The 27,016-nt window shown below is 38.6% G+C and overlaps 3 protein-coding genes across 3 annotated transcripts; all 3 read left to right on the forward strand.

The window, feature by feature from the left end:
- Positions 1–3,380: 3,380 nt before the first annotated feature.
- Positions 3,381–4,319, forward strand: LOC142858381 (olfactory receptor 6N2-like). Its single transcript, XM_075987567.1, has one exon. The coding sequence runs from the start codon at positions 3,381–3,383 to the stop codon at positions 4,317–4,319; it is 939 nt and encodes a 312-aa protein (XP_075843682.1).
- A 6,147-nt stretch (positions 4,320–10,466) lies between these two features.
- On the forward strand, positions 10,467–11,420 carry LOC142858382 (olfactory receptor 6N2). The gene has a single exon (XM_075987568.1). It carries the CDS (start codon positions 10,467–10,469, stop codon positions 11,418–11,420), a length of 954 nt encoding a protein of 317 aa, XP_075843683.1.
- Positions 11,421–22,358: 10,938 nt separating this feature from the next.
- Positions 22,359–23,294, forward strand: LOC142858383 (olfactory receptor 6N1). Its single transcript, XM_075987569.1, has one exon. It carries the CDS (start codon positions 22,359–22,361, stop codon positions 23,292–23,294), a length of 936 nt encoding a protein of 311 aa, XP_075843684.1.
- Positions 23,295–27,016: the final 3,722 nt, after the last annotated feature.

Below are 27,016 nucleotides of genomic sequence, written 5' to 3' on the forward strand. Positions count from 1 at the left end.
GTGGTATTACTGGAAAATTTTACTAATGAGCTGATGAGTTTTGTACTTAGTATGTCCTATCTCACATAAAATTTTTACATAGATGATTTTAAAAATCATTCTTTGTTTCTGATTTCAACTTATGGTATACATTCCTCTTCCACTTGATGCTAGATGGCATCTCCTACCTCTATGCTCAGGTATTTGACCTCATCTGATTAATAACCTGAGAGACTTGAGATATGGAGTGTATAATCTACTCAGTGAATACCATGCTTTCAGACTTATAAATGGAGATATCACATCAAATGTAGAAATGATGTGCAGTTCTTCTCAAAGCTTGGCTAACAAACATGGGAATGCGGAAGGACAAATGTGAGGTGAAGGGAAGGAGAATTTCGGAGCATTTACCTTGCTACTCTGAGTAGCCCCATTATTACTTTCAGGGTTCAGATAGACTACAGTTCCTTGTTTAGAATTATAGAAAATACAGCATTGTATTGAAGGATTGCTGCAACTTATCTATCCCAGTGAATAGTCGGGTATTTCAGAGGTAGTAAGATCTAGAACCTGCCCATCATGGAATCTATTAGCACTTAGAAACAATGTGTGTTTTATGCTTTGGTCTCCAATGCTATGCTTCCCATAGGAAGCTTTTAAAGCCTCAGGGATTTTATGTGTTTATGTCCACTTAATGTGATTTGTTTCTTTTTTTCTTTTTCCAATATAGTTTCTTTTTTTTTAAATTTGGTTATTTGGGCATTTCACATAATACACCCTGATCACACTCACTTTTCATTACACCTAGGTTCACACCCACCCCTGTGACCTCTTTCCAAAATAAAGAAAAAAGAAAAAAAGCCAGCACTGTCTTGTGTTTGCTCATATACTCAATGGAACATGGTCAAGCTCCCAGTGACCAACCCATTAAAGAAAACTGAGTCCCTTCCCATCACTACCCCTATCAGAAACCATCAACTATGGAGAGATACACTCTGGCATCCCTATCACAATTTTAAAAGTTCTTTTCAATGGCTTTCTGTTTAGACTTTTATTTGGGAAGAGGGATGGACCCTTATCAAAAGTCCTCTTGGACATCCTGCTGTGGCCTTGAGCCATGGAGATCCTACGGCCATGGTTCCACAAGACCAGTCCCTTCATGAGCTATTTGTTTCTTAATATAATTGATTATTTCCTTCTCTTAAGGTTAATTTAACAACTACTTTGCACTTATCTCTTGCTCTGAAATGAAAAAAGTAAGCACCTTTATATCAATTACAAAAGTCAAATGTTTTACACTCACACTCAGTGGATAAATGCAATTATCTTGAATTTATCTGGACTCTGAATCTATTTGAGTACACACTTGGAGACAGTACTCAGCTGAGGTCAAAGCTCAGGTACTGATAAAAGGAATTTTGAAAAAAATTAGAGTAGAAACATTTTATGAAAAACCAAGCTTATCTCATTAGTGTGTCCAGGGTAAAATGGTGGTGGACTGGGTTGAGTACTGGCAGCAAACCTGCTGCTGGGGATTTGAAATACTGATTTAGAATAGCATTTTCGGAGAGCCAGGGGGGTTGCTCAGCAGTAAAGAAGGCTTGCTGCTCATACAGAGGACCTGAGTTTAAGTCCCAGCATCAATTTCTGGCAGCTCATAACTGCCTGTAACTTCAGTGCCAGAGTGTCTGGTGCCCTCTTCTGGCCTTTGTGGATACCTGCGTGCCTGTGCACATAAACATAGACACATGCGTTCACAATGCACATAAATCAATAATTTTAACAGTGAATTAAAACTGGGAATAGTATTTTCAATAGTTGGTAAACAGTGGTTAGAACAATGAACTAATTGTGGTCACTCTGGTGTCGGGTAATGGTAGAAGGGGTGAAGATGGAGATGTTCAGCAGAAAAGGAATGGTACCTCTGTGGGTTAGGTTGCTAGACTGTAAGGCAAATGGTGAATAATGACAAATATTCTAGCAAATAGGTTTTCAAGAGGCAATTCTTTTCCGGGATCCCCAAATTATTATTCTCCATGCATTGATGAGGATGTGAGAGTTGGGTTGTTTCTTTAATGACATGTAATATAATCATTGCAAAACAGGCAATATCCCTGGGATTTGATCTCAGAACTCCAAAGTGAAGATTGCAGGACTAAGTTGTTTGAGAAACATGTCTCATTTGACTCACTTTTCTGAGCCTAACTTCTTGGCCCGGGGGATCCATACTGAGAGGTAATCATAGCAGCCCGAGGGAACATTCATTAAGGAATCTGTAGGAGACCTGCAGTTCCAGGAGCATGGTCTATAAGGATAGAACTATCTTTGCATAGAGATGATATCAAGAAGGATGAGACTAGTTCTACTGTAATCAAATCAGTGAGGTGATGGTTGGAGTTGGCACAGAAGAGGTAAGAGTGGCTGAAGAAGAGAAGTAGGGAGCAACATTGACCTTTTCTAAATAATTTCCCTGGGAGTATGGGAGCGGCACTCTAGGGACATTAATGTAGATGATGCATCTCCGTGCTAACCCAACACACATCAGTCAATGACTGGAGAATCACAGACTAATAACTTGTAAGGAACTTCACGAACCTCTAACTTAAACTTCTTCACTTAAAGAAGTTCAAACAAGGAGGAAGCCATGGTCTGGCCCAAGGTTCGCTTTGAGTTGCTAGTAAAAAAAAATTTAGAAATACAATTCCTGAATAAGGTGCCCTTGATGCACCTCCCCGAGGCCTGCTTAATACCATCTCCTTTCTCCCTATCCCCTCCAGAATCCTGAAGTTTGTCTCCTGTTAGGATCCAACCAGAAAAAAAATCCGGGAGTCTTCTTGATTATTCATGTTGTGCCAAATATGTAACCTTTGAGAAATTCTCCCAAGATAGCTTTGTTTTTTTTTTAAATCAATCTTTTCCTCTTTCAATCTTTGATAAGAACTTTGATGAGTTCCAAGAGACTCCCCCAGTGAGACTTAGCTCTTTGAAAGAGCAAGTCTCTTTTTCCTACTGCACTCTGGTCATTGGAGTCAGTATATAGTACAGGACATTATTACATAACGTCATAGGAACGTTTCCTTAGGTATGGTAGGTGGATGAGAGAGAATTTTTCTACCTCTTGTTTAGTTTTTATTTTTGTCTTGCTTTGTTCATGCAGAAAGGAGAAAATTCTAGACCCCAGGCACTTCTCTCATAGTCTACAATTGGTGGTTCATGAAGAAAGGAACAGATATTGAGCAAATCACTCCTGACTTCCAGTATTGACTCCTCTTTTATAGACTAGAGGGAATGTATTGGGTAGACTGTGCTATTTCTTTGCTTGTGTCATCTCATCTTTTATTTCAAGAGTTAAAAGCCTAAAGCTGCTCATTTGGTGCCTTTATCTCTCATTCCCAGGAATCATGGATCATGTTAACCACACCTGGACCCACACCTTCATCCTTGCTGGTTTTACTCCCACTGGTACCCTGCAACATCTTGCAATCTTCGGAACCCTGTCCATCTATCTCCTCACACTTGCAGGGAACTTGTTCATCATTGTCCTTGTTCAAGCAGATTCGGGGCTGTCCACTCCCATGTATTTCTTTATCAGTGTCCTCTCCTTCCTGGAACTCTGGTATGTCAGCACCACAGTGCCCACCTTGCTACATACCCTGCTCCGCGGACGTTCACCCATCCCGTCGACTGCATGCTTTGTCCAGCTGTATGTGTTCCATTCCTTGGGCATGACTGAGTGTTACCTGTTAGGTGTCATGGCTCTGGACCGCTACCTGGCCATCTGTCGCCCACTTCACTACCATGTACTCATGAGTAGACAGGTACAGCTACGGCTAGTTGCAGGTACTTGGGTGGCTGGCTTCTCAGCTGCCCTGGTGCCTGCTGGTCTCACTGCCACGTTACCCTATTGTTTGAAAGAGGTAGCCCATTACTTTTGCGACCTCGCACCAGTCATGCAGTTGGCATGTGTGGACACAAGCTGGCACGCTCGGGTTTATATTACTGTGATCGGTATGATCAATACATGCAACCTTGTCCTTATCTTGGGACTCTATGGGGGTATTGCTAAAGCTGTGCTGAAACTGCCTTCAGCTGCCAGCCGTGCCAAAGCCTTCTCCACCTGCTCCTCCCATATAACTGTAGTGACTCTGTTCTTCGGCTCTGCCTTCATTGTCTATGTAGGGCCACCAGAGATCCGAGCTGAGGGCAGAGGCAAGCTTATTGCCCTGGTATACACGTTTCTCACCCCTTTCCTCAACCCTATTATTTATACCCTTCGCAACAAGGAAGTGAAGGAAGCTGTTAAGAGGGTTAAACAGAGGATTAAGGCTTTGCTGAATTGACTCTATAGAGTCTACATATTTATAATCCACCCAGTGGAAAATTGCAAGATTTAACTGGTTACTTATGTCAATCATAAACTAGATGTTTCAATAATAATATGTGAAATAGTCAACAAAAGTAGTCCTGGATGAGGATAAATTGAAAACCTGTTGGAGAAGAAATATAGTCCCGGAATCTACTAATATAGGAGTGGATGAGGACACATATTTGAGGAAATAACCACAGCAAAAAAAGTAAATAAAGTTCAGGGGATTTTTTGGGGGGGGCAGAAAAAAATTGAAATGTGTTAATTTCTAGAACCTAGGCTGATTATGAGGTTGCAGTTCAAACTGGATTTTGGAGAATGATCCAGAAGATATTGAGATTAGTTACAGGAAGATTGGAAGGGTACACTGGACAAATGTTGAGTTGGCGAACAGTGAGCTATGATACAGAAAACGAAGAGAAACCCAAAAACTTGGAGCTCTTGAGCAACACTGTGATCAAACACATTGGAAGATGGAATGGAGGTTTTCCCTAGTTTGAAGAGAATGGGATGGGAAACAAAGGTGCCTCGGTGACTGGAGGTCTAAGAAAGTAATACCGTCATGGTCTACACTTTAAATTGGAAACCAGCAAACATCATGGACACATCCTCGTTTGTGAAAAACTAGCCTATGAACCATGGAAAGCTGCAAAGAGAGAAGTCAGAGCACTTTCGCCTCCCTGTTTTCAAGCCCCTTACAGGTCTATTTTATTTTATTGTTTGATAACTTCATACACACATGTAATGTGTTTTAAAGACAACCATCTCCCACTCTCCTATCCAATTCCTTCCTATCCTCCACCACCACTTCTCCTTCCAAACTTTATGTGTTTTTAACTCTTTTTATTTGAATTTTTTATACAGTGTACTTTGATTCTATCCTCCTTCTCCTTCCCTATTCTCCCTACCTCTATAATGACCCAACTTCATACTTCATATTCTTCTTCTTCTTCTTCTTCTTCTTCTTCTTCTTCTTCTTCTTCTTCTTCTTCTTCTTCTTCTTCTTCTTCTTCTTCTTTTCTTCTTCTTCTTCTTCTCCTCCTCCTCCTCCTCCTCCTCCTCCTCCTCCTCCTCCTCCTCCGCCTTCTCCTCCTCCTCTTTCTTCTTCTCATTTTCCTCCTTCTTCTTAATCTTTCTTCTCTACAGAACATTTATTGTTCTGAGAATCACAAAGAAACACAGGTGTCTGTGAGCCATAGACTTTTATGGGCCCATCTTCCCCAGAATGCAACCCTCTAATCAATGGTGAATGTGGCCTACCATGGATTTTCCAATTTGCCTGGTTTATGAAGAACTCATGGTACTTGTGAATTTTTACATTGTATATGGATCATAAAATTTCTAGCAGTAGTGTTCTGACTTCTTTTGTCCATTACATAACAAAAATACCTGAGTGCTATATTTAAGAAAGACTGACAAGCATGGGTAATATTGATCTCACATATTTAACAGATTTGTTTCAATTTGGCTAGCACTCACAACTGTCTAGTGAGAAGATTTCAGAAACTATATAGTTTATATATTTTTATCCATAAAAATGGAATAAACATTTCTGGAAAAGTAATAATCCGTTTAACATTTTCAGTTCGTTTTTTGTCCCTTCTAAAGAGATGATATGTTTAATTTTTTATTCCATCTTCAGGACGCTTAAATAACATTTGTTCCTTGATTTCTGTCCTCTTCAGGTTTTAGAAAGTTGTCTCTGCCAAATCCACTCATAGAGAGTACACTGTGTATATATTTTATGTGTCAGGATGTAGCAATAGAAGTCACTAAAAATAAAAATTTTAAAAGTATGCCAATTCAAAGAATAGAAAGCTTATATGAGAATAAATCTTTTTTTTCTGTGCATTTGGGATGCTGTGGTTGCATGCTTACTGTCTGGGAAAGACAGAGATTTTTTTTCTCAGGATGATTTTAAGTGATGTCATTCTCAAAACACTAGAATAAAGTAAACGTTACTTAAAATAAAATCATATAAAGGTGTGTGTGTGTGTGTGTGTGTGTGTGTGTGTGTGTGTGTATGCGCACGGTCATGTGGGTAGGTGGGTGGTAGGTGGGAAGTGGGAGGATGGAGGGTGGGTTTTCTGTTGCTTATGCATATACATAAGTTTTGCATCCATGTATGGACTGCCAAATTCTTGGTTCACATACACTCTTTGGGCCAAATAAGATCTGGAATCTGTTTCTACAGGCATGTTTCTACCAGAGTAGAACCTTAGGCATATTTTCCCATACTAGAAATGGTTACATATGTGTTACAAAGACAAAGTTGAGTACTTCTTATGGAGCCTGGAAAACTGACAACTTAAAAGTATTTACTATCTGGCTCTTAAAGAAAAATAATTGCCTGTCCCTTAGTAAAAGTATATGCTATTGTAAAAGTACAGACTGGGAAAAACTGTATGAATTAAGTTATAATTTCAGAACAAAGGGTATACTAGGACAAAATCAATGAGTTACTGCATACTGATGCACTGGCATCCAGCATGGCATCTGCCCACTGGTGATTCTGAGCCCTGACATGGAATCCATCGCCTTTCCCAGCTCTGTTTAGTTATTTCCGTGCTTTCTGGCCTTTTGCTTTCTTCTGTTTTCTTGATTCCAGTCCCACAGACATACACTGTATACACTGGGAAAAAAAACTGACTTTGATTACATTCTATTGACTGCTTCCAAACTTTGGAAGGCAATGCTAACATACCCGGTTATCATAGGCCCTTTGTGCTTTATTTACAATACTGAGGCAGGTATGTGTGTAACTCAAGGCACAGTTTTGGATACTCTCTCTTAGTTTCCTTGAAAATAAATTGAACTAATAAGTATTATTATTACATTACAGAGTGACTGTGAAAATTGTATTAGCTTATGCATGCACTGGGCTTAGGGAACTATCTAATAACCAGCCAAAGTTCAGAAAGTAGATTTTTAATTGGAAAACCATTAAGAATTCATATCCATTCTTTATTTCAAAAGTGGTAGCTGTTATCAGTGAGGCTTCTCAAAGAAAAAGAAATACCAAGAAATCTTAGACTTTCTTTTTGTTAAGGAGTCACTAGAAACAGGGTAGCGAGGGAGCGAATGAAATGGATGAATTACCTGAAACTACCTCTCAGGAGTAAACACTGCTTCCATGAGTCCCCCAAGAAGCCCAAATGAGCCTTATTCTCACTTCATGCTTTCTTGTTCCCCAAGTGACCTAAAACTTGTTTCTTTATCTCGAGGGACCATGGTTGTGGGGATAAGATTCACGAAGGAGGAGAAAGTGCTGTTCAATCCAGCCTTCATCTATTGCAGACACAGAGCCAGACAAGGCAGAAACAGGCGATGTATAGTGGTTGGTCAGTTAACTGGGCTTAACTAGCTGTAAGGAACAGGGATTGAACAGGGATTGAACAGGTGGGAATAATGGATTTGAAAGCAGATACCGTTTTAAGATCCAGGGAGTAGGATCCAGTGGAGAGATAACTCATAAAAATTTTATAAAATTTAAAATTATAAAATTTTATAAAATTTAAAAAATTCCATCTCTACAAACTTTACAGAATCAGATCACAAAGGGTATTAAAGGTCAGCTTGGCTCCTATCCTTCCCAATCCAGTGAGAGATTCACTACTGTGTACTCTGTAGAGTGGGTGATGATGCAGGCAAGCTACCGTGCAGATGACATAAAAACAGGTTTCTATAAGTTCTTGCTTTTCTCGGGGACAGGTGTTCTTGGTAAGTACCTAAAGAGAGCCTTACCCAGCGTTTTTAGTGAAGGTATTAAGCATCTTGAGAGAAGGAATTTAAGGATCAGAAGTCTTCGGAGTGGTTCTGAAAAGCATGTCATGCTTGCCAGGCCTCCTTTGACATTAACATACAGCTAGCTTTAGACAAGGTCATTTGTAGAAAGAACACTATCTAACGAACAGTTTCTTAGACACAGCAGATAATTAGACATATTTCTTTTATTTATTTGGGCTGGAGGTATAAAAAGGCAGGAGTGTATACAGATCAGGGAAAATTAATTGGAATATATTGATCTTACGATACAGACAGGATGGGGATTCTGTATGCAGATGGAAAGGTGTAACTTAATGTGGGTATAGGGGGAAGTAGCATACAAGAAACCTGAACTCTGTGCTTGCCATTTCCATCTTTTATTGGGGATATTCCTTAATTAGCAGAGTGTGTACGTTCTCTCAAAGATATCCCCAATTTGTAGAAAAGATAGACTTAGTATAAGGTAGCAACTCTATGTTAATTAGCTACTCTGAATAATATGATGTATAAAAGGAATAAAGAACTTTTTCTAGGAAAGGAAAAAAACAAAAGACTTCATTAATGAGCTAATATTTGACCTGATTGTGAAGGATACAAGAGGTAGGTCACAGAAAGGGAAGAAAGAATGAGAATTAAATCAGAAACTAGTGGTCAAGAGGGGTAAAGTTACCCATAAAGCAATAAAGCACAAAATACTCTCTTGATATCCATCTCTTATAATTGGGGAGGTGAATTCATAGTTTATGACAGATTTAAGAGGAATCTTTTAAGCAGAAATTGCTTTGCATGTATTTTGCATTTTCAAACATAAAATCTGTAAGTTTATCTCTATATGAGGGCATTAGGGCTGGGGGGCAGTTGAGTTAGAGTGAGTGGTATAAATCAAAGGGAAGGTGTCTGGTGTGCTAATTATTTAATTAGCTTGGCTAAATAATTTTTATTTAATACCTCTATTGTAGCAACCATTATTTTAAAGGTTAAGTTGAAAAAGACAAAAAAAGTTGGTAATTTTTAATATGATGGTTGGAATTAGATGGCCATTATGAAATCAGTATGTGCTCTGGTGGACACAGTGGCTGAGGCTGGCTGCCATTTTTAGACAAATGAAGTAACATATCGATTGCTCCTCTCTTACTATCTTTCCCCTTTCTATTACCCTTCTTTTCTTTGCAATCTTTTCCTTTCCTTTCTTTTGATATATTGTTCACATTATGCTTGAGAACAATGAGAATGTCCCGTGCATTTTAAGATGGGATTTCACTTAAGTTATCCATCTATTCCTATATATTTTGGTTAGCTTTCTGAAAATACTGGGGTTTTTATTTATTGCTACTTTATCCTTCCTAATTTTAAACCTATATTTCATCATTAAATGTGCTGCTCAACTATCTTTTTTTTCATGTCAGGGGCATCCACAGACACCTACGCTCATCCACCTCTGAGGTTCTTATCGTAAGAATTACATTTCAGCTGTGTTGGCAGTCTGTCTACACATGACTGTACGACTCTTTCTAATTATTCTTTAGTGGCATCTTTTGAGATAGGGTCCTAGGTGGCTGGGTGAGTTTTACAGTTCCTTTCCTGGGTTTCTTACAGCCCAGAAGAGAATACTTATCTGTAGTGCTTCTTTTCCTCTGCCATTGATTCTTACTCTGCTTGGAGAAGTTGGCTCAGTGCCTTCCTTTTCTGAGAATTCCCTTTCCATAATTCTTGTCTGACAAGTGAGCACCTTCCTGCCACTCCATAGTGTTTTAAATGTCACAGGTTGTGTTGAGAAGACTGATGGGCATACCTACCTGTGGTGATGTGACTGCAAGCTCTGAGGTCAGAGATGGCACCTTGTTGAGTTTTGTATTCCTTAGTCCTAAGATATCCTTGTTTGATGAATATTAATAGATTTTAGTTAGAGGGCAAGTAAAATCTGCTTCACCAATGTCATATACTATCTCATCATTTTGGCCTGGGCTGAGGGAAAGTCTACAAATGACTTTGGAAAAGCTGCATGGCTTAGAGTTGAGCAATATGGAGTACAGAAATTGAAATTTTCTTTCTATGAACTGGTGTTCATAGAACAAAAATTCTGTTCATAGAACAGAAATAAAATAGCATAGTGTCACAACCTATTTCTCCTCATGTTTCCCTTGTGTAAAATGGGTATGACAATAGTACCTTTCTCACTGAATATATTCAAAACCAGAGCTAGTTGTTATTTAGTTTTAATACTATTAGTATTAATGACAGTAAGTAAAATGTTTCCTTTAAATTTATTAGGGCGAAAGATAAATAAATCATCAGGTTAGACTGGCAATCCTTCTAACTCAGCTTTTCAATCGTTCCTTGTCCTCTTCAGCTTCCCATGGATCAACACAACTTCTCTAGCCTGTCTGAGTTCGTGCTCCTTGGCTTCCCCAATGTGGGACACATCAGGGGCTGGCTTTTTGTCTTGCTGTTGTTGGCATACCTGTTCACCATTGGTGGTAATATGCTCATCTTCCTAGTCATCCGACTGGATGCAACTCTTCACAAACCCATGTACCACTTTGTCAGTGTTCTCTCTTTCTTGGAGTTGTGGTATACAGTCACCACCATCCCCAAGATGCTAGCTAATCTTCTCAGTGAGAAGAAGACCATTTCTTTTGCAGGATGCCTCCTTCAGACCTATTTCTTCCACTCCCTTGGGGCCTCTGAATGCTACCTTCTCACAGCCATGGCCTATGACCGATACCTGGCCATCTGTCGGCCCCTCCACTACCCTTCAATTATGACCACAACACTTTGTGTCAAGATGGCTGCTGCCTGCTGGACTTGTGGTTTCCTGTGTCCTATTTCTGAGGTCATCCTGGTCTCTCAACTCCCCTTCTGTAACTACAATGAAATCCCACACATCTTCTGTGATTTTCCACCCCTTCTGAGCCTGGCCTGCAAGGACACATCCACTAATGTTCTGGTGGACTTTGCTGTCAATGCCTTCATCATCCTGATCACTTTCCTTTTCATCATGACTTCTTATGGGAGAATCATTGGTGCTGTGCTGAAGATAAAAACAGCAGCCGGAAGAAAAAAAGCCTTTTCCACATGTGCCTCACATCTCATTGTGGTCCTCATATTCTTTGGGAGCATCATCTTCATGTATGTTCGGCTAAAGAAGAGCTATTCACTAACTCTTGATCGGACTCTGGCTGTAGTCTATTCTGTGTTAACACCTTTGGCCAATCCTATTATCTATAGTCTTCGAAACAAGGAACTCATTCAGGCTGTCAAGAGGACCATCTTCAAGAAGGGGGAGAAAGCTAGTCCAACTCATCATTGACTTTCTACCAAAGTCCACTCCTTACTCAATGTTCACCTCTAGAAGTATCTATGTACATTTGAGCTGGTCTTAATCAATCTTGCTTCCTTGTTACACAGGCTCAGGAATCCATATTCTCTCTTCTTTGTTTGTTTGTTTCTTTGTTTCTTTGTTTCTTTCTTTCTTTCTTTCATTTTCTGTATCTGCACCCTTCCTATTTTAACTTGATCAGTGTTCTCTGCATTAAGAACATTCAGTATCCAATTCATAGTTTTAAACAAGTACCTTCTCTTGCCACACATTTCTGACCATGTAGAGGTCAATTTTTCTTCTCCCCCTTTCCAACTAAATAGTCCAACACTTATCTCGTTTTCCCTTTCGTTTAGTTTCAACCCATTTCCCTGTGGCTTTGTTCCAGATTTGAAAGGAAATTTTTGCCAAAAATATTAATGAAGCTGAATCCAGTGGGGCTATCTTGTTCCTCATTCTTTAAATCTTAACATGCATGACCAGTTTTTCTCCTTAAAATATGTGTGTCTTGACTTTCATGATATCAATAGATTTTAGATTTCTCATTTCCCAAGTAAGTCTCTTTTGGTATTCTTTATTTTATAGTACTGTGTCTCTAGATTCTTAGTTATTCTTATTGCTTTAAATATGATTCTTAGCAATATTATGATAGTAGAAGTTTTCTGCATCTAAGACTGAAATAATCTCTTTTGAGTTGTAGATTCTGTAAGACATAGCTCAAAACCCTATGTAGATATAGTCCAGGAATTTGCATTTTGACATTCCAAAAGTAAAAATTTCACAGTCTTGACCTTGGGAATTAGATGCATTTATATCTCTGTAAATTTGCATTAATTAGATGCATTTATATCTCTGTAAATTTGCATTATTATATTTGCTTCATTTTCCTCCACCCTATTTTCAGTTCATAATTAATTCATGCTGATATTTCCTCAAAATACATTTTGAACCTGTTTCTGATTATTTTTAGTGTGCTATCCTGGTATGAATTAGCGCCTTTCATATATGAGCTGCATTATATGCTTCCATATAAGATCTAATATTTTAAGGGCTCCAGAGATGGCTCAGCAATTAAAAACGTTGACTATTTTTTATAAAGGTTCAGTGTTTTATTTCTCAAGATGATGACTCACAACCGTCTTGTAACTCGAGTCCCAATCCCCTCCTCTAACCTCTGGTGGCACCAGGAATGCATATGGTCCACAGATATCCACATAGGCAACACACAACACACATACACACACACACACACACACACACACACACACACACACACATACACACACTAAAATATATCTTGTAAAAGATCCAATATTTTAAACCTAAATTATATAAGTAGTTCCAAAACCTAGGAAAATCAGTTACTGATAGAGTGAAATCTAAAGCCTTACCACAGCTTTTAAAACTAGACAAAATTCTTATGTGCTATTTCCCTAATATAATAAGGATCTTTCATCCTTCATCTTTCCCTTAGTGTATCCAGGGTCTTTCTTCAGAGGTATTATCACTTCTTATATAATATGATGTTTTTTGGTTTCAGAACCTTAACACTTCCCCCAACACTTTAGTGACTCATTCCTCCCAATTGTGTTGGTTCAATATCACTTTCAGAGCTAGTGAGATTATTCCATGAGAATAAGCACTTGGGATGCAAACTGATGACTTGGATTCAAGCCATAGAACCATGGTGGAAGGAGAGTATTAACTCCATAAAGTTGTCCTCTGACCTCCACAGGTACTCTATGGCATGTATACACACCTACCCTCACACCAAATCAATCAGTATCTTAATGTCATTTCAAATGACAGTGTCTTGGAAATCCTTTGTGAATACTCAACCTGATCTTCACTTTTTTATTAGTTCTTGGAAAATTTTTTATAGTGTATTTTGATCATATTCTCTCCTTCTTTCAACTCCTCTCAGATCCAGCCCCCTTTCCTACCTACTCAACTTTGTGTTTTATTTGATTTTTTTTTTTACTTAGTAAGTCCCATTTCTACTGACCATATATTCTTAAATGAGTGGTCTTCACTGGAGTATGGTTGAGCAGGAGCTAAATTGTTACAGAAACTGACTTTCCCTCTCTCAGTAGCTGTCAATTGCTAATAGCTCTTTACTACTGTTGGAATCAATGCCCACCTCCCCCTCCCTGCTGGGATTTTGTCTGGCCTAAGTTTACATGGCTTTTGTATATGCTATCACCACTGCTGTGAGTTCATGTGTGTGACTGATCTTCATTAAATTATTTTTTCCTTAAAAATATGTGAAATTATTTCTATGTGTAGGTATATTTGCTTTTATGCAATTAGAAAGTTAATCACATTTTCTAAGACTAAGATTTATGTTCTTAAATATATTTATATAGTGCATTACTTTCATGGATTTGCATATGTTGAACAAATCGTGCGTCTTTGGGCTGAAACCTGCAAGGTGGTGGTAATGCATGATTTTTTTTAATGCGTTTCAAATTTGTTTTGGAAGTGTTTCATTGATAATTTTTGTACACTAGGTTTATTTTTTAATTTAATTTTATTTTGTCCTTAACTAGTTCTGATATTGGACTTTGTAGAATGAGTTTGGTAGAGTCCTTCCCCTTTCACAAATGTGGGGTCATTTGTAAAGTGTTGGTATCACATCTTAACTGTAGAATTGAACAATGTATTTAGCCCTGGTCTTTTCTTTGTAGAGGGCCTTTTACTTACTTCTTCAATCATGCTACTCAATATGGGTCTATATGAGTTGTTAATAATGTCTTGATTTAGTTTTAGTAAGACATATATGTTTAGGCATTTATCAGTTTCTTATAGGTTTTACAGGTTTGGGGATATATTCTAAGCATTTTAATTACTTTGGTTTGTGAAACAGTTGCCTTCCATTGTTAATTTTGTTACTTTTTATCTTCTCTCCCTTTTACTAACTTTTCTAGTGGTATCCAGCTTTGTTTCTTTTTTATGTATTGTTTTTGTGTTCTTGTTTCATCCATTTCCGTCCTAATATTCATCATTTTCTACCATCTACTGTATTTATAAAATATTTTCCTCACTGATATCTTCAATGGATCAATATTCCTTAAAATGTTCTTTGTTCAGTCTCCAAATAGTCATGTAATTTCTGTCTCTGTAGATTTCTAGTTTATTTCTTTATGATATGATGATGCAAGAAATTATTCCTCTCTATTTTATTTCTTACGACTTACTTTGTGAATTATAATGTAATTGGTATTAAAGTAGTTTCCAAGTACCACTTAAAAGAATGTGTCTTCCTAACCACTGTGCTAAATATTCTATAGATATCATTTAAATCCAATCAGTCTGTCATATAACTTCACTATGAAGTTTCTTGCTTGATTTTTTTGTTGGGTGGAGCTAAAGACGAAAGATGGATATTACATCACCTACTCTTAATGTATCTATACATATCTGACATTTAGTGCACTTTAGTATTTTTTATATAAAATTAGGAGCCCCAGCATTGGATATATACATACTTAGAGTTATTAAATTATTTGGTGACTTTCCTCACTTTTTATCTCTTCTGAGGAAGTTCAGGTAAGAGTTTACTTTATCTGATAATGGAATTGCTATGCCAACTTTTTTATAGTTTCCATTTCTTTTGTAAGTTAATCTCCCTTAACTAAGAATTGTGCTTCCGTGCTCCCCTAACCAACTTTCTTTATCCCAATCATCCTGTTTCCCCAAGTTTCCCCCATCCTCCCCTTCTCACTTTTCTCTCCCCATCTCCCCTTACCCACATCGCACCCCACCCCCAAGATCCCAATTTTCTCCCCGGCAATTTTGTCTACTTCCCTTAGCCAAGAGGATAACTATATGTTTTTCCTTGGGTTCCCCTTCTTACTTAGCTTCTTTAGATTCACCTATTGTAGACTCAGTGACCCTTATTTATGGCTAGAAACCAATTATGAGTGAGTACATCCTATGTTCATCTTTTTGGGTCTGGGATACCTCACTCAGGATAGTGTTTTCTATTTCCATCCATTTGCATGCAAAATTCGAGAAGTCATTGTTTTTTACCGCAGCGTAGTACTCTAGTGTGTATATATTCCATACTTTCTTCATCCATTCTTCCATTGAAGGGCATCTAGGTTGTTTCCAGGTTCTGGCTATTACAAATAATACTGCTATGAACATAGTTGAACAAATGCTTTTGTCATATGATAGGGCATCTAGGAGGATTGGGATAAAGGAAGGTTGGACAGGGGAGCACGGAACCACAATTCTTAGTTAAGGGAGCCACTTTAGGTTTGGCAAGAGACCTGACCCTAGAGGGGCTCCCAGGTGCCCAAGCCGAGGTCCCCAGTTAGTTCCTTGGGCAGCTGAGGATAGGGAACCTGAAATGACCCTATCCTAGAGCAATACTGACGAAAATCTTGCATATCATCATAGAACCTTCATCTGGTGATGGATGGAGATAGAGACAGAGACCCACACTGGAGCACTGGACTGAGCTCCCAAGGTCCAATGAGGAGCAGAAGGAGGGAGAACATGAGCAAAGAAGTCGGGACCACGAGGGGTGCACCCACCCACTGAGACAGTGGAGCTGATCTACTGGGAGCTCACCAAGGCCAGCTGGACTGTGACTGAAAAAGCATGGGATAAAACTGGACTCTCTGAACATGGCGAACAATGAGGGCTGATGAGACGCAAAGGACAATGGCACGGGGTTTTGATCCTACTTCATGTGCTGGCTTTGTGGGAGCCTAGCCAGTTTGGATGTTCACCTTCCTGGATATGGACGGACGGGGGAGGACCTAGGACTTACCACAGGGCAGAAAACCCTGACTGCTCTTTGGACTGGAGAGGGAGGGGGAAAGGAGTGGGGGGAGGGGGAGAACGGTGGGAGGAGGGGGAGAAGGGTGGGAGGAGGGGGAGGGAAATGGGAGGCTGGGAGGAGGTGGAAACTTGTTTTCTTTTCTCCTTTTCTCAATAAAAAAAGAAGAAGAAGAAGAAGAAAAAAGAATCCTGTATCAGACATGAGGAGCAAATTTTCGAGTTGCTTACCAGGGCTGTCCAAGAGGCTCCCAAAACATACAGCCTATTGCTATTGCCCTTCACTGCTTCCTAAAGGTGGGAGTTGAGTCTCTATTGCTGAAGACATCATGCACTTCACACACAGGGCCCACCACTTCCTTAGCTAGAATGGATCTGAATGCCTAACCTCTAAGGACTAGTTTCCATGATACCTAAAGGCAAAATTCTTCCAAGCAGGAAAACAGCCAAAAATCCTACCCAGTAGATGTCCCCAGCTAGGTCCTTGGGCAGCAGAGTAGAGGGTGCCTGACTGTCCTTGCCCCACTATCACTCTGATGATTATCTCGAATATCACCATAGAATCTTCGTCTGGCGACAGATGGAGATAGAGATAGAGACCCTCATCAGAGCAACGGACTGAGCTCCCAAGGTCCAGTAGAAGAGCAGAAGGAGGGAGAAGATAAGCAAGGAAGTCTGGACCCCGAGGGGTTGGGCCACCCACTAGGACAGTGTGCTTGTTCTAAAGGGAGCTCATCAAATCCAGCTGGACCGGGTCTGAATGAGCATGTGATCAAACTGGACAAGGAACATTATAGAAGAGTAAGTAGGGGTGTTGTAAGAGCCAGAAGATCAGGTATTTCGCTGTGAGGTTGTACCCAAACATTGGCTGAACAAGAATGACACCAGTGAACATGCCAAAGCAGACTGAGAAAAACTCATGAGGCCTCAACTCAACACAAAGAACTACAGGCAACTGAAGAAAACTGGCAGTGAGAAATTTGGTCTTCCCCAGGGAAAACCTCACCAACTGGATGTTCAGAGCTAAACAGTGTCAGACCTGAAAGCATACATCATATAAGTAATATTATATGAACTGAGCAGTTTATAATTTAGGAATATATGTGTATATACATATATATACATACATATATGTGCATGTCATAACAATGAAAGAAGAGTCAATGGATTAGAAGGAGAGTGGGAGGTATGTGAAGAACGGTTTGGAAGGAAGAAAGGGAAAGGAGAAATTTTATAATTAGGCAATAATTTCAAAAACTTAAATCAAAGTAAATCAACAAAATCACAACACCAGTTTAACATATCCTAGGATAATCAAAAGACAAATAACCTTTGTAAATAAATGTGTGAATGTATCGTCTAGTAAGACGTTAGGAGGTAGCTAAAGGAAGTTTATATTAGAACTCTGAAAACGTGGTTGTAATTAAAAACTGGAAAGCCTACATAAGTTATCCCACACAGCTCGGAGTTCATAATTTTTCACACTCATTATCACACTTAGATATTTCTTTATCATGAGGGAAATGACATCTCTTCTTTACAGATATATTCAGCTGATAAATAACAATTGAATATGTTTACATGGAAATGTGATTTTTAAATATATATGTATATAACATGATCCTCAATACCTCTCCTACTTAATTTTTAAGGAATAAATATGTACACTACATTCTTTGGGAAAGTTTGAAATTAGATGATTAATCAAGTAGCTAGCTAGTTTCACATGAATAGTTGAAGTTGCCGCTAGATTGAAATCCAGAATCCTAAGGTAGCAATCAGGGCAAGCTAACACTGCCATATACTGGTGAAAGAGAGGATATAAAACTGCTCTAGTTTTACTAATAATCAGGATTAGGGCCTGCAGTGATAGTTTCTATGTTCTCAGATTGTGTCTCTCTTCATCATCTCAGGAACCAAGACAGTCACATTTTATGAAGGTTCTATTACATGTATGAGAAAGTGTAAATTTCTTTCTCTAGAGTTTTGCAATGCAGGGGCTCAGTTTGTTTTGGAGTTTTATGGTGGTAATCACTAAAGAAAAAACACTGCAGTAAGAGAGTCTTGCATCTTGAACTGATGGTAATTGTTGCAATAAGCTAAGCAGGCAGGAGCAAAGGACTCCTGGGTAATGAACTTCATGGATGCCAGTTCGCTTCCCAAAGGAACACCTTAGCAACCTCAAGAGGTCTGCTGTGAAGGCCCAGAGACATCTGCCCAATCAAGAATATAGATTATGAAAGGGGAATATTTTAAGGTTTGATTTACTTGTGCAGGTTTTCTCAAAGTGAGAAAGCTCAACTCACGCATCACTTATGAGTGGTTACACATGTTTCTGCAAAGAAATGAAATAGGATGTGATGGGGGAATTCTCTTCAAGCTGTAGACTCACCTGTGGCCCCAGAGTCAAGCCCTAAGGATCCTCATTATCCAGCTGTGAGTAAGAATGTGTCAGGAAGACACTTTATCATCTTTCTTTCTAGGCTGGTCATTAGGAAAAGACCAAGAATATTCAGCAATACAAAGTTCACCAAATAATTAGGGTTCGTGGAATGTTCATATTGTGTAGAACACAAAACGAATATTATTGAAAAGTCGTTATTTATGCTCATACATTCTTTCTGAAGATAGGTTTCCACACAATAGTTCAGAATGTACCAGGGTTAAAAATGTGTGCCACCATGCCAGGCATATATTCTCCTTTGTAAATGTGAAGATCCTAGTCTCAGAATTAGCAGTTTGGATATGCTTTTAAGCAAGTGTGTGATTTTTGACAAGGCATCTTCCCTTTCTTGATCCCCATGTCCTTCTTTGTAAAATGGAGAAACTGAAGGGGTTGATCTCTTAAGTTGCAACCATTTGGGCTTATGTCTCAGTAGATACAAGTCAGGGACAATGAAGTAGAGAATAAAATGTAAGACAATAATTCTGAAAGCTTCTTGGAATATGAGAAGTGAGATATGGCCTAACTAAGAAAAGTACAAATTTGTAAATATTCTATGTCTTCTAACAGCCCTTACTCCAGTTCTTACACCAAAGGAAATGACCCTCATGAAAGACACGGACAAGCATTTAGATTGACATTATATTTTTCATCAGCCATTGCCTTGGTGATACATAAGACATTGTGCAAGAATTCTATGTAGCAAATAAAGTACAGAATTTATTTTTTGATTTCAAAAGGCTTACAGTTGGGCTGAGGAGATGGCTTAGCAGTTAAGAAACCTCCCTGTTCTTCCAAAGGACCTGAATTAGGTTCGCAATGCCCACATTAGGTGACTCACTACTACTACTTTTTCTTACTCCAGCTTCTTAGGATCTGGCACCTCTGGCCTTCGTGTATATACCTATATGCAGAGTCATATATATATATATATATATATATATATATATATATATATATTCAAAAGTTATACAAATAAACATTTTTAAAAGCTCACAGAGCTATTTCTGTAGGGTAAAATATAAGGATAAGAATAACTTAGAATCTGAATCAGTATATAATGAAAGGGCAGTGAGGAAGTATGAATGGATCTTCCTCTGTCTCTGTTATTCTCTCAAATTTCTATCTCTGTCTCTTTGTGTCTGTATATTTCTCTGTGTGATGTTCAGATGATCATGAGTAGGATTCTGGGATGTTGGTTCTTTTCCTCTATCACTCTCTGTCTTAATTCTTTGAATCAAGGTCATTAAACTGAAATTTCACCACTGAAGTTAGGATGGCGAGCCAGCAAACTCTTGAGAACCACCTGTTTTTGCCTGCCATTGATAGGTAACAGGCTCAAGCAGCCTAGCTTGGCTTTTCATGCAGGTGCTAGACATTCAAACCAAAGTCCTCAAGCTTGACAAGACAGAGTTCTTACCCGCTAAGACATTTTCCCAGCACATGACTGCTGGGAGCAGCAGAAAAAGATACTTTGATCGTGCATAGCCAGAGAAAGAAGTGAGCGTGAGGTAAATGGAGATTTAGGTGTCTTCAGGGTCCTACAAATGAGACAAAGTTTTAATGTGGGAATAGTACAAACAGATGAGTCAATATTGAATGCAGGGAGCCCCTGATGATGAAATTTTGATGATAATGGTGAACATATTGATGATGCTGATATTTAAAAGCATGACTCACAATCAAAATGATAGGGTCACTCCATAGAATAAAAAGAGTGCTTGGAAGTCAGATCTCATGTCAAAGGGAGGAAGAGTTTTATCAGTCTAAGCATTTCTACAATACAGAAGGCTGTCATATCACCACCTGGCATCGTCAGTGCTGGCAGGGGTTTGATGTTCATCTGTAGGAGTTTTTGAGGACACAGTTTTCTTCCTACAGGAGAGAGTATGAGTCTTTGCTGGTCTGAGTCAGACCCAGGAGGTGCTGCATTTAGTGAGGATGGATAATGCTACTGCTTTCATTCTTCCTTCTTTTAGGAACTGTTGAAAGCTCTTTTTTCTTTATGAATGGATAGGAATAGATGGAATACATGTTATATTTAAAAATTCAAACACTTCAATGAAATTCAAATTTATGATGGTCCTTGAGCTTCTTTCAATGTTGTATCAATGTTTATTACTGCTAGAAATGACCAATTAAGTAGAAACGATAAAATAGTTTTGAAATCAACAGAGATTTATAATTATATTGAGTGACTTGGATCTGAAAAAGTGAGTGAAAAGAGATGTCAAATTATATGAATTATATGAATAGTATATAAATATCATGAACTGGAGGATTGAGGTGCATGTGTAATTATGTGTGGAGTCATACGCGTGTGTAACATGTTTGTTTAGTGAGTGAGATTATTGTCATGTTTCTATACTGATAGAATAGTCTGAGAAAGTATTTTGCTTATTTCTTTATTTAGTTAGTTAGAATATTAAAGTCTTTGGACAAGAAGGTGAGTTTAGTTAATAATAGTATATTGTATTTTAAACATTTTTATTTGTGTGTGTGCTTATGTATGTTTCTGTGTGTGTGTGTGCCATGGCAAAGGTGTGGGGGACAGAAGACAACTTTTATTAGTCTTTTCTCTCCTTCTACCATGTAAGACACTGAATCAAACTCATATTTTTAGGCTTGGTACCAAGTGCACTTGTGCACTGAGCCATCTCAACATCCCAGTTCACTGTATTTTTTAAAATACCAAGAAAACAGGTGTCAAGTGGCTTCATCACAAAATGACAGTTACCTGAAACCATACTTAACTAGCTGAGTCCAATCCTTCCTCACTTTACAGCACAATGCCATACATGATAAATACATACAATTTTGTATAACAAGTAAAGTAAGGAAAAACACACAAAAAAAGGAAACAGGAGTTTCTTAGCATTGGCCACTATAGTTTAGTTAATCCCTGAGTCTGTGCCTAGTTATAATGTTTAGAAAATATTCAACAATATCTAGTTATATTGACCAAAAATATCTTTTATCTGCACCAATAATGAGTAAGAGAAGTGCATTTAAGATTGGAAATAGGGAAGACTGAGAAAGTGGCCATTTTGGAGGAGAGAAGGGTGGTGTAGGATTTGTTTGGTCTATTTGAGTCTCCATTTATTTAAACTGTCTTAGTTTCTATTGCAATTTTTACTAGTGCCTCAAAGAGGCCTAAAATTCTGACTGATATTTTTGCAAATAGGTGGTGTTAGTTTTGTTTTCATGGGTGAATATAAGGAGGTAGGAATGAAAATATCAGTGTTTCAGGAGCCGAAAGCTTGAGCAAGCAAACAAGTTGAAGTTAGAAAGCAAGAAATGTAATGGGAATTGCACATCCTTGGTCTGCTACACTGTTGATACTTCCCAGTATAAGTGATGCTCTTACACAATATATAAGGCGACATGCACCATGAATAAGGAAGACAAAGTTCTGAAGCCTACAGTAAGCAAGAAAAGTGAGTTATAAGGTGGGATGTGGGGCCAAAGATTTGTTGTGTAGTAAGGGGCAGTTTAGTTCTAATTATTGGATAGTTCTAATTACTGAAGATGGGAAGAGTGGGCAGGGGTGGAATTATCACTTCTCAAAGTGTGTGCTAGTGGAAAGTTTACTCTAGCAGTCTGGGGAAGGCATTGAAAGGTTTTTTGAGAAGATGCCAATGGCTGATTCTTCCCTTATATCTTCTAGATTTGCTTTATAAGTACATGAATGCTGAGCAATGGACACGGGAAACTGGAGCCAGGTAACAGAATTCATCATTTTGGGCTTCCCTTACCTTCAGGGTGTTCAGACTTATCTCTTTTTCTTGTTGCTTGCCATTTACCTCACTACAATATTGGGAAACCTGCTGATATTCTTGCTGGTCCATATGGACTCTCGGCTCCACACACCCATGTACAAGTTTGTCAGCATTCTCTCCTTCTTGGAGCTTGGCTACACAGCTGCCACCATCCCTAAGATGCTGGCAAACTTGCTCAGTGAGAAGAAGACCATTTCCTTTTCTGGATGCCTCCTGCAGATCTATTTCTTCCACTCTCTTGGAGCTACCGAGTGCTACCTCCTGACAGCAATGGCATATGACAGGTACTTAGCCATCTGCCGGCCCCTCCATTATCCTACCCTGATGACCCAGACACTCTGCACCAAGATTGCTATTGGCTGCTGGTTGGGAGGCTTGGCAGGGCCAGTGGTAGAAATTTCCTTGGTGTCTCGTCTTCCTTTCTGTGGTCCCAATCATATTCAACACATCTTTTGTGACTTCCCTCCTGTGCTGAGCTTGGCTTGTACTGACACATCAGTCAATGTCCTGGTAGATTTTATTGTAAACTCCTGCAAGATCCTGGCCACATTCCTGCTGATTCTCAGCTCCTACCTGCAAATTATCCGCACAGTACTCAGGATCCCTTCTGCTGCAGGCAAGAAGAAGGCCTTCTCCACATGTGCATCCCACCTCACTGTGGTTCTCATATTCTATGGTAGCATTCTCTTCATGTATGTGCGGCTGAAGAAAAGTTACTCCCTTGACTATGACCGAGCCTTGGCAGTGGTCTACTCTGTGGTTACCCCTTTCCTAAATCCCTTCATCTACAGTTTGCGCAACAAGGAAATTAAGGAGGCCCTGAAGAGGCAGCTGATGAGAACAGGGATGCTGTGATGATGGGTGGCAGAATGAAGGTCAAGGACAGATGTGATATATGATGGCTGAGGGATCATCAAGAGTCAGAGAGGAGAAATGAAGCATCTCATTCTTCTCTATGTCAGGTGTTGAAGTGGTGGTTAGGGCTGGCTGGCCTCCAGTGTTATCATAGCCATTACAATATCTGCTGGAGCCACAGACGTCTTCACCCCAGAGACTGCAAAGTATACACAACCCTTCAGCATCATAGGATAATGTGATTTTATAACTTTAGATACTTGTTAATCATGCTTAGAAATATTGCCAAATATGTTTTTTATCTAATACATGTAGGCTCAAAGTTACTTGACTTAATATAAATCATATAATTGTATCTTAAAAGGTGATTCTTATTGAATAAAATTTTGAGCAAAAATAAATGTTTCTTAGATTACTTAGCAATTTTCTTGAATAGGAAACACTAGTCTATTGGGCATATGTTTGAAATTTCACAAATTTGAGTCAAATTTATAGTTTATTGAATGACTTATCAATTCCTTGGTATTGGTAAGGTAGACCAATCTCTTTAAATCTTGATTTTACAATGTAATGTTTTCTTATAGGAATCTTTTAATAGTCAAAACAAAAACCTCTAAACCATAGTACATAGTTTCTAGTTAAAATACTATTTTCTTATATTTAGTAACTTTAATCCACTTGATTCCTCTTTATCTGAGAATTAGAATCACATTATTATGAACATGTATAATATAGTAACATTTAGTACACACACACACAAATATATATGTATATATATATATATATATATATATGTAACAAAAATTGTCTCAGAAGAAAGGAATAGTGTTGTGAGAATTTATTCTTCCAGAAGTACTGGCTTTGGGGTGTGGCCTTGTCTGCTATGTGACAACTGATAAGCTGGAGAGAGAGCACTCTCACTCTCTTGCTTTGGCTCTTGCTTGGCTTGGTCGGGGACCAAGCAACAGAAGAGTTCCAGGATCAGTGGTGGCTTCAGCCTTACTCTCTACCTGTGAATTTGTCTTTTTCATTATTACCCCCTTAATAAATTGATTATTATATCTTTGTGAGATTTTGTTTATTTATGGAACCAAATATGGGGCATAAACCCACTACCTTGAGACTAACACTCTCATGTTCTGCCAGCTGAGCTGATGCAAAAGAACTCACAAAGGTATAATAACCAATTTATTAAGGGGGTGCAATGAGAAAGACAAACTCACAGATACAGAGCAAGGTTGAAGCCGCCGCTGATTCTGTGCCACCTCTCTGCCACTTGGTCTCTGGCCACATCAAGTATGAGTCAAAGTAAGAAAGCTAGCATGCTTTCTCTCCAGGTTATCAGTTGTCACTTAGCAAATAAGCCATGCTCTAAGGCCTGTCCTGGAACTAACCTTTGTAGACTAGGCCAGCCTTGAACTCACAGAGATCTGCCTACCTCTGCCTACAGAGTGCTGGGATTAAAGGCATGCACCACCACTGCCCAGCCAGAACTCACAGAGATCCACCTGCCTCTGCTTCCCAAGTGCTGGAATTAAAGGCATGCACTACCGCTGCCCGGCCAGTACCCCATTTTCAATTGTGTTATTTTTTCTTGATTATCTAGGTTAGTTTTAGTTCATTATATATATTTGGATATTAACCTTCTATCAGATGTGAAGCTATTAAAAATCTTTTCCAATTCTCTAGGTTATTACTTTGTCTTAATTATTTGTCCTTTGCCTTACAGAAGCTTTTAGTTTTATCAGGTCCCATTTATTAATTTTTAATTTTAGTGCCTAAAATAACAGTGTTCTGTTCAGAGTATCTTCTCCTGTACTAGAAAATACAAATCTGTCAAACACTTTCTCTTCTATCAGGTTCAGTGTACCTGGTTTTATGTTCATGTCTTTGATCCATTTGGAGTTAAATTATGTGCAGAGTGATGAGTATGAATCTATTTTAAGGTCAATTTTGTTATATGTATATGTATTTCTGATCTTTATTAAGGTATTGTGATTGTGTAGTTCATTTTAAAATATAATGTATAATAGGAAATATAGGTTGCTAATGGATAATCGTCGATAATAGTAAAGCTTGTAGTCATGTTAGTTAGATTTTCTAGATATATAGAGATATATTTCAGTTAGACATTCTTCATATCTTTCAAAGACTACAGAATATGGCATTTTAAATGTTTTAATAACTTAGGGCTTTTCATGACAATGATACAATCTGCTCCTGGCAGTACCAATCTACTTCAAGGGAAAGTTGGCCATCAAAGAGGCTCCTTATGGAGTTTGATAGCCATTTGGGTAAGAAACTGTTCTTGCCTGGACTGTTGCATAAACTGGACAAAGAGAACCCGCAGCGAGAGGACTGCTGAACTTGCCGAAAGGTGAGATGGTCTTTCGGGGTTCCTGATTCATAAAAGAGTCTGCGAGACATTCTGCAGGACACAGCAGAAAATGACTGAACTTTCTTTGAAATTTCCTGCTTCAAGGAAAAGTCTGCTAGATACTGGCCGAAGATTGATGCCCCAACAGTACAAAAGAACTTTGGGTGACTGTCCAGGCAGTGAGATGTCTCTTTCATTTCTAGAGTTTGGAAGTTGCTTATTTCTTGTTTGCTTAGGTAATATTATATCCTTCTGGAGTCGTTGATGGAATTGAATAATGGTTAGTTATGGTTATAGTTTTCCTTAGTTATGATAAAAGATAAAATAGATATAAATATTGTGACTGTAATTCTTGCTTTATAACTGTTTTGCTATATGTAATTTTACTATGTTAAAGTGAAAGCCTTTCTTTTTTAAACAGAAAAAGGGGAAATGATGTAGGTGAGTCATCTGTCTATCTGTTGCTTTCATTGGTTAATTAATAAAGAAACTGCTTGGTCTTTGATAGGACAGCAGCTTAGGTAGGCGGAGTAGACAGAAAAGAATTCTGGGAGAAAGAAAGCTGAGTCAAGCAGATCCTATAGCTCTCCTCTCCAAGATGTACGCAGGTTAAGATCCTTCCTGGTAAGCCACCACTTCGTGGTGCTACACAGATTATTAGAAATAAGTTAATCAAGATGTGAGAGTTAGCCAGCAAGAGGCTAGAGCTAATGGGACAAACAGTGTTTAAAAAAGTATAGTTTCCATGTAATTATTTCGGGTAAAGCTAGCCAAGAGCTGAGCCACAGCCTGCTGCTCCCATCACTACACCTGCTATATTACTAAAGGTGTTTATGAGTTATAGAAGGTCCTTGGTAGGATTTTTTTGGTTGCTTATGTAAACTATCATATCATTAGCAAATAATGAGAGTTTGACTTCTTTTTTTTCTCGTTTGTATACCCTTGATCTCCTTTTGTTGTCTTATTGCTCTAACAGCATAGTACTTTAAGTACTATGTTGAGTAGATATGGAGAGAGTGGACAACCTTGTCTTGTGCCTGATTTCAGTGGGATTGCTTTGAGTGTCTCTCCACTTAGTTTGATGTTGGCTTTTGTCTTGCTGTATATTGCCTTTATTATGTTTAGGTATGTTCCTTGTATCCCTGCTCACTCCAAGACTTTCAGGTATGCTATTATGTTGTTAGTTATGAGACCGTCCATTTTTTTGATGTAGGCACTCAGTGCTATGAGCTTGCCTTTTAGCATTTTATTCATTGCATCCTATGAGTTTGGGTATTTGGTGTCTTAATTTTCATTTAATCCTAGAAAGACTTAGTTTTTGTCTTGACCCATTTCTTTTATTCAG

Source organism: Microtus pennsylvanicus, chromosome 10 (assembly GCF_037038515.1).
Source record: "Microtus pennsylvanicus isolate mMicPen1 chromosome 10, mMicPen1.hap1, whole genome shotgun sequence".
Taxonomy (NCBI): Eukaryota; Metazoa; Chordata; class Mammalia; order Rodentia; family Cricetidae; genus Microtus; species Microtus pennsylvanicus.

Coding starts and splice junctions, on each gene's coding strand:
- LOC142858381 (XM_075987567.1), top strand. CDS start 3,381: ATGGATCATGTTAACCACACCTGGACCCACACCTTCATCCTTGCTGGT.
- LOC142858382 (XM_075987568.1), top strand. CDS start 10,467: ATGGATCAACACAACTTCTCTAGCCTGTCTGAGTTCGTGCTCCTTGGC.
- LOC142858383 (XM_075987569.1), top strand. CDS start 22,359: ATGGACACGGGAAACTGGAGCCAGGTAACAGAATTCATCATTTTGGGC.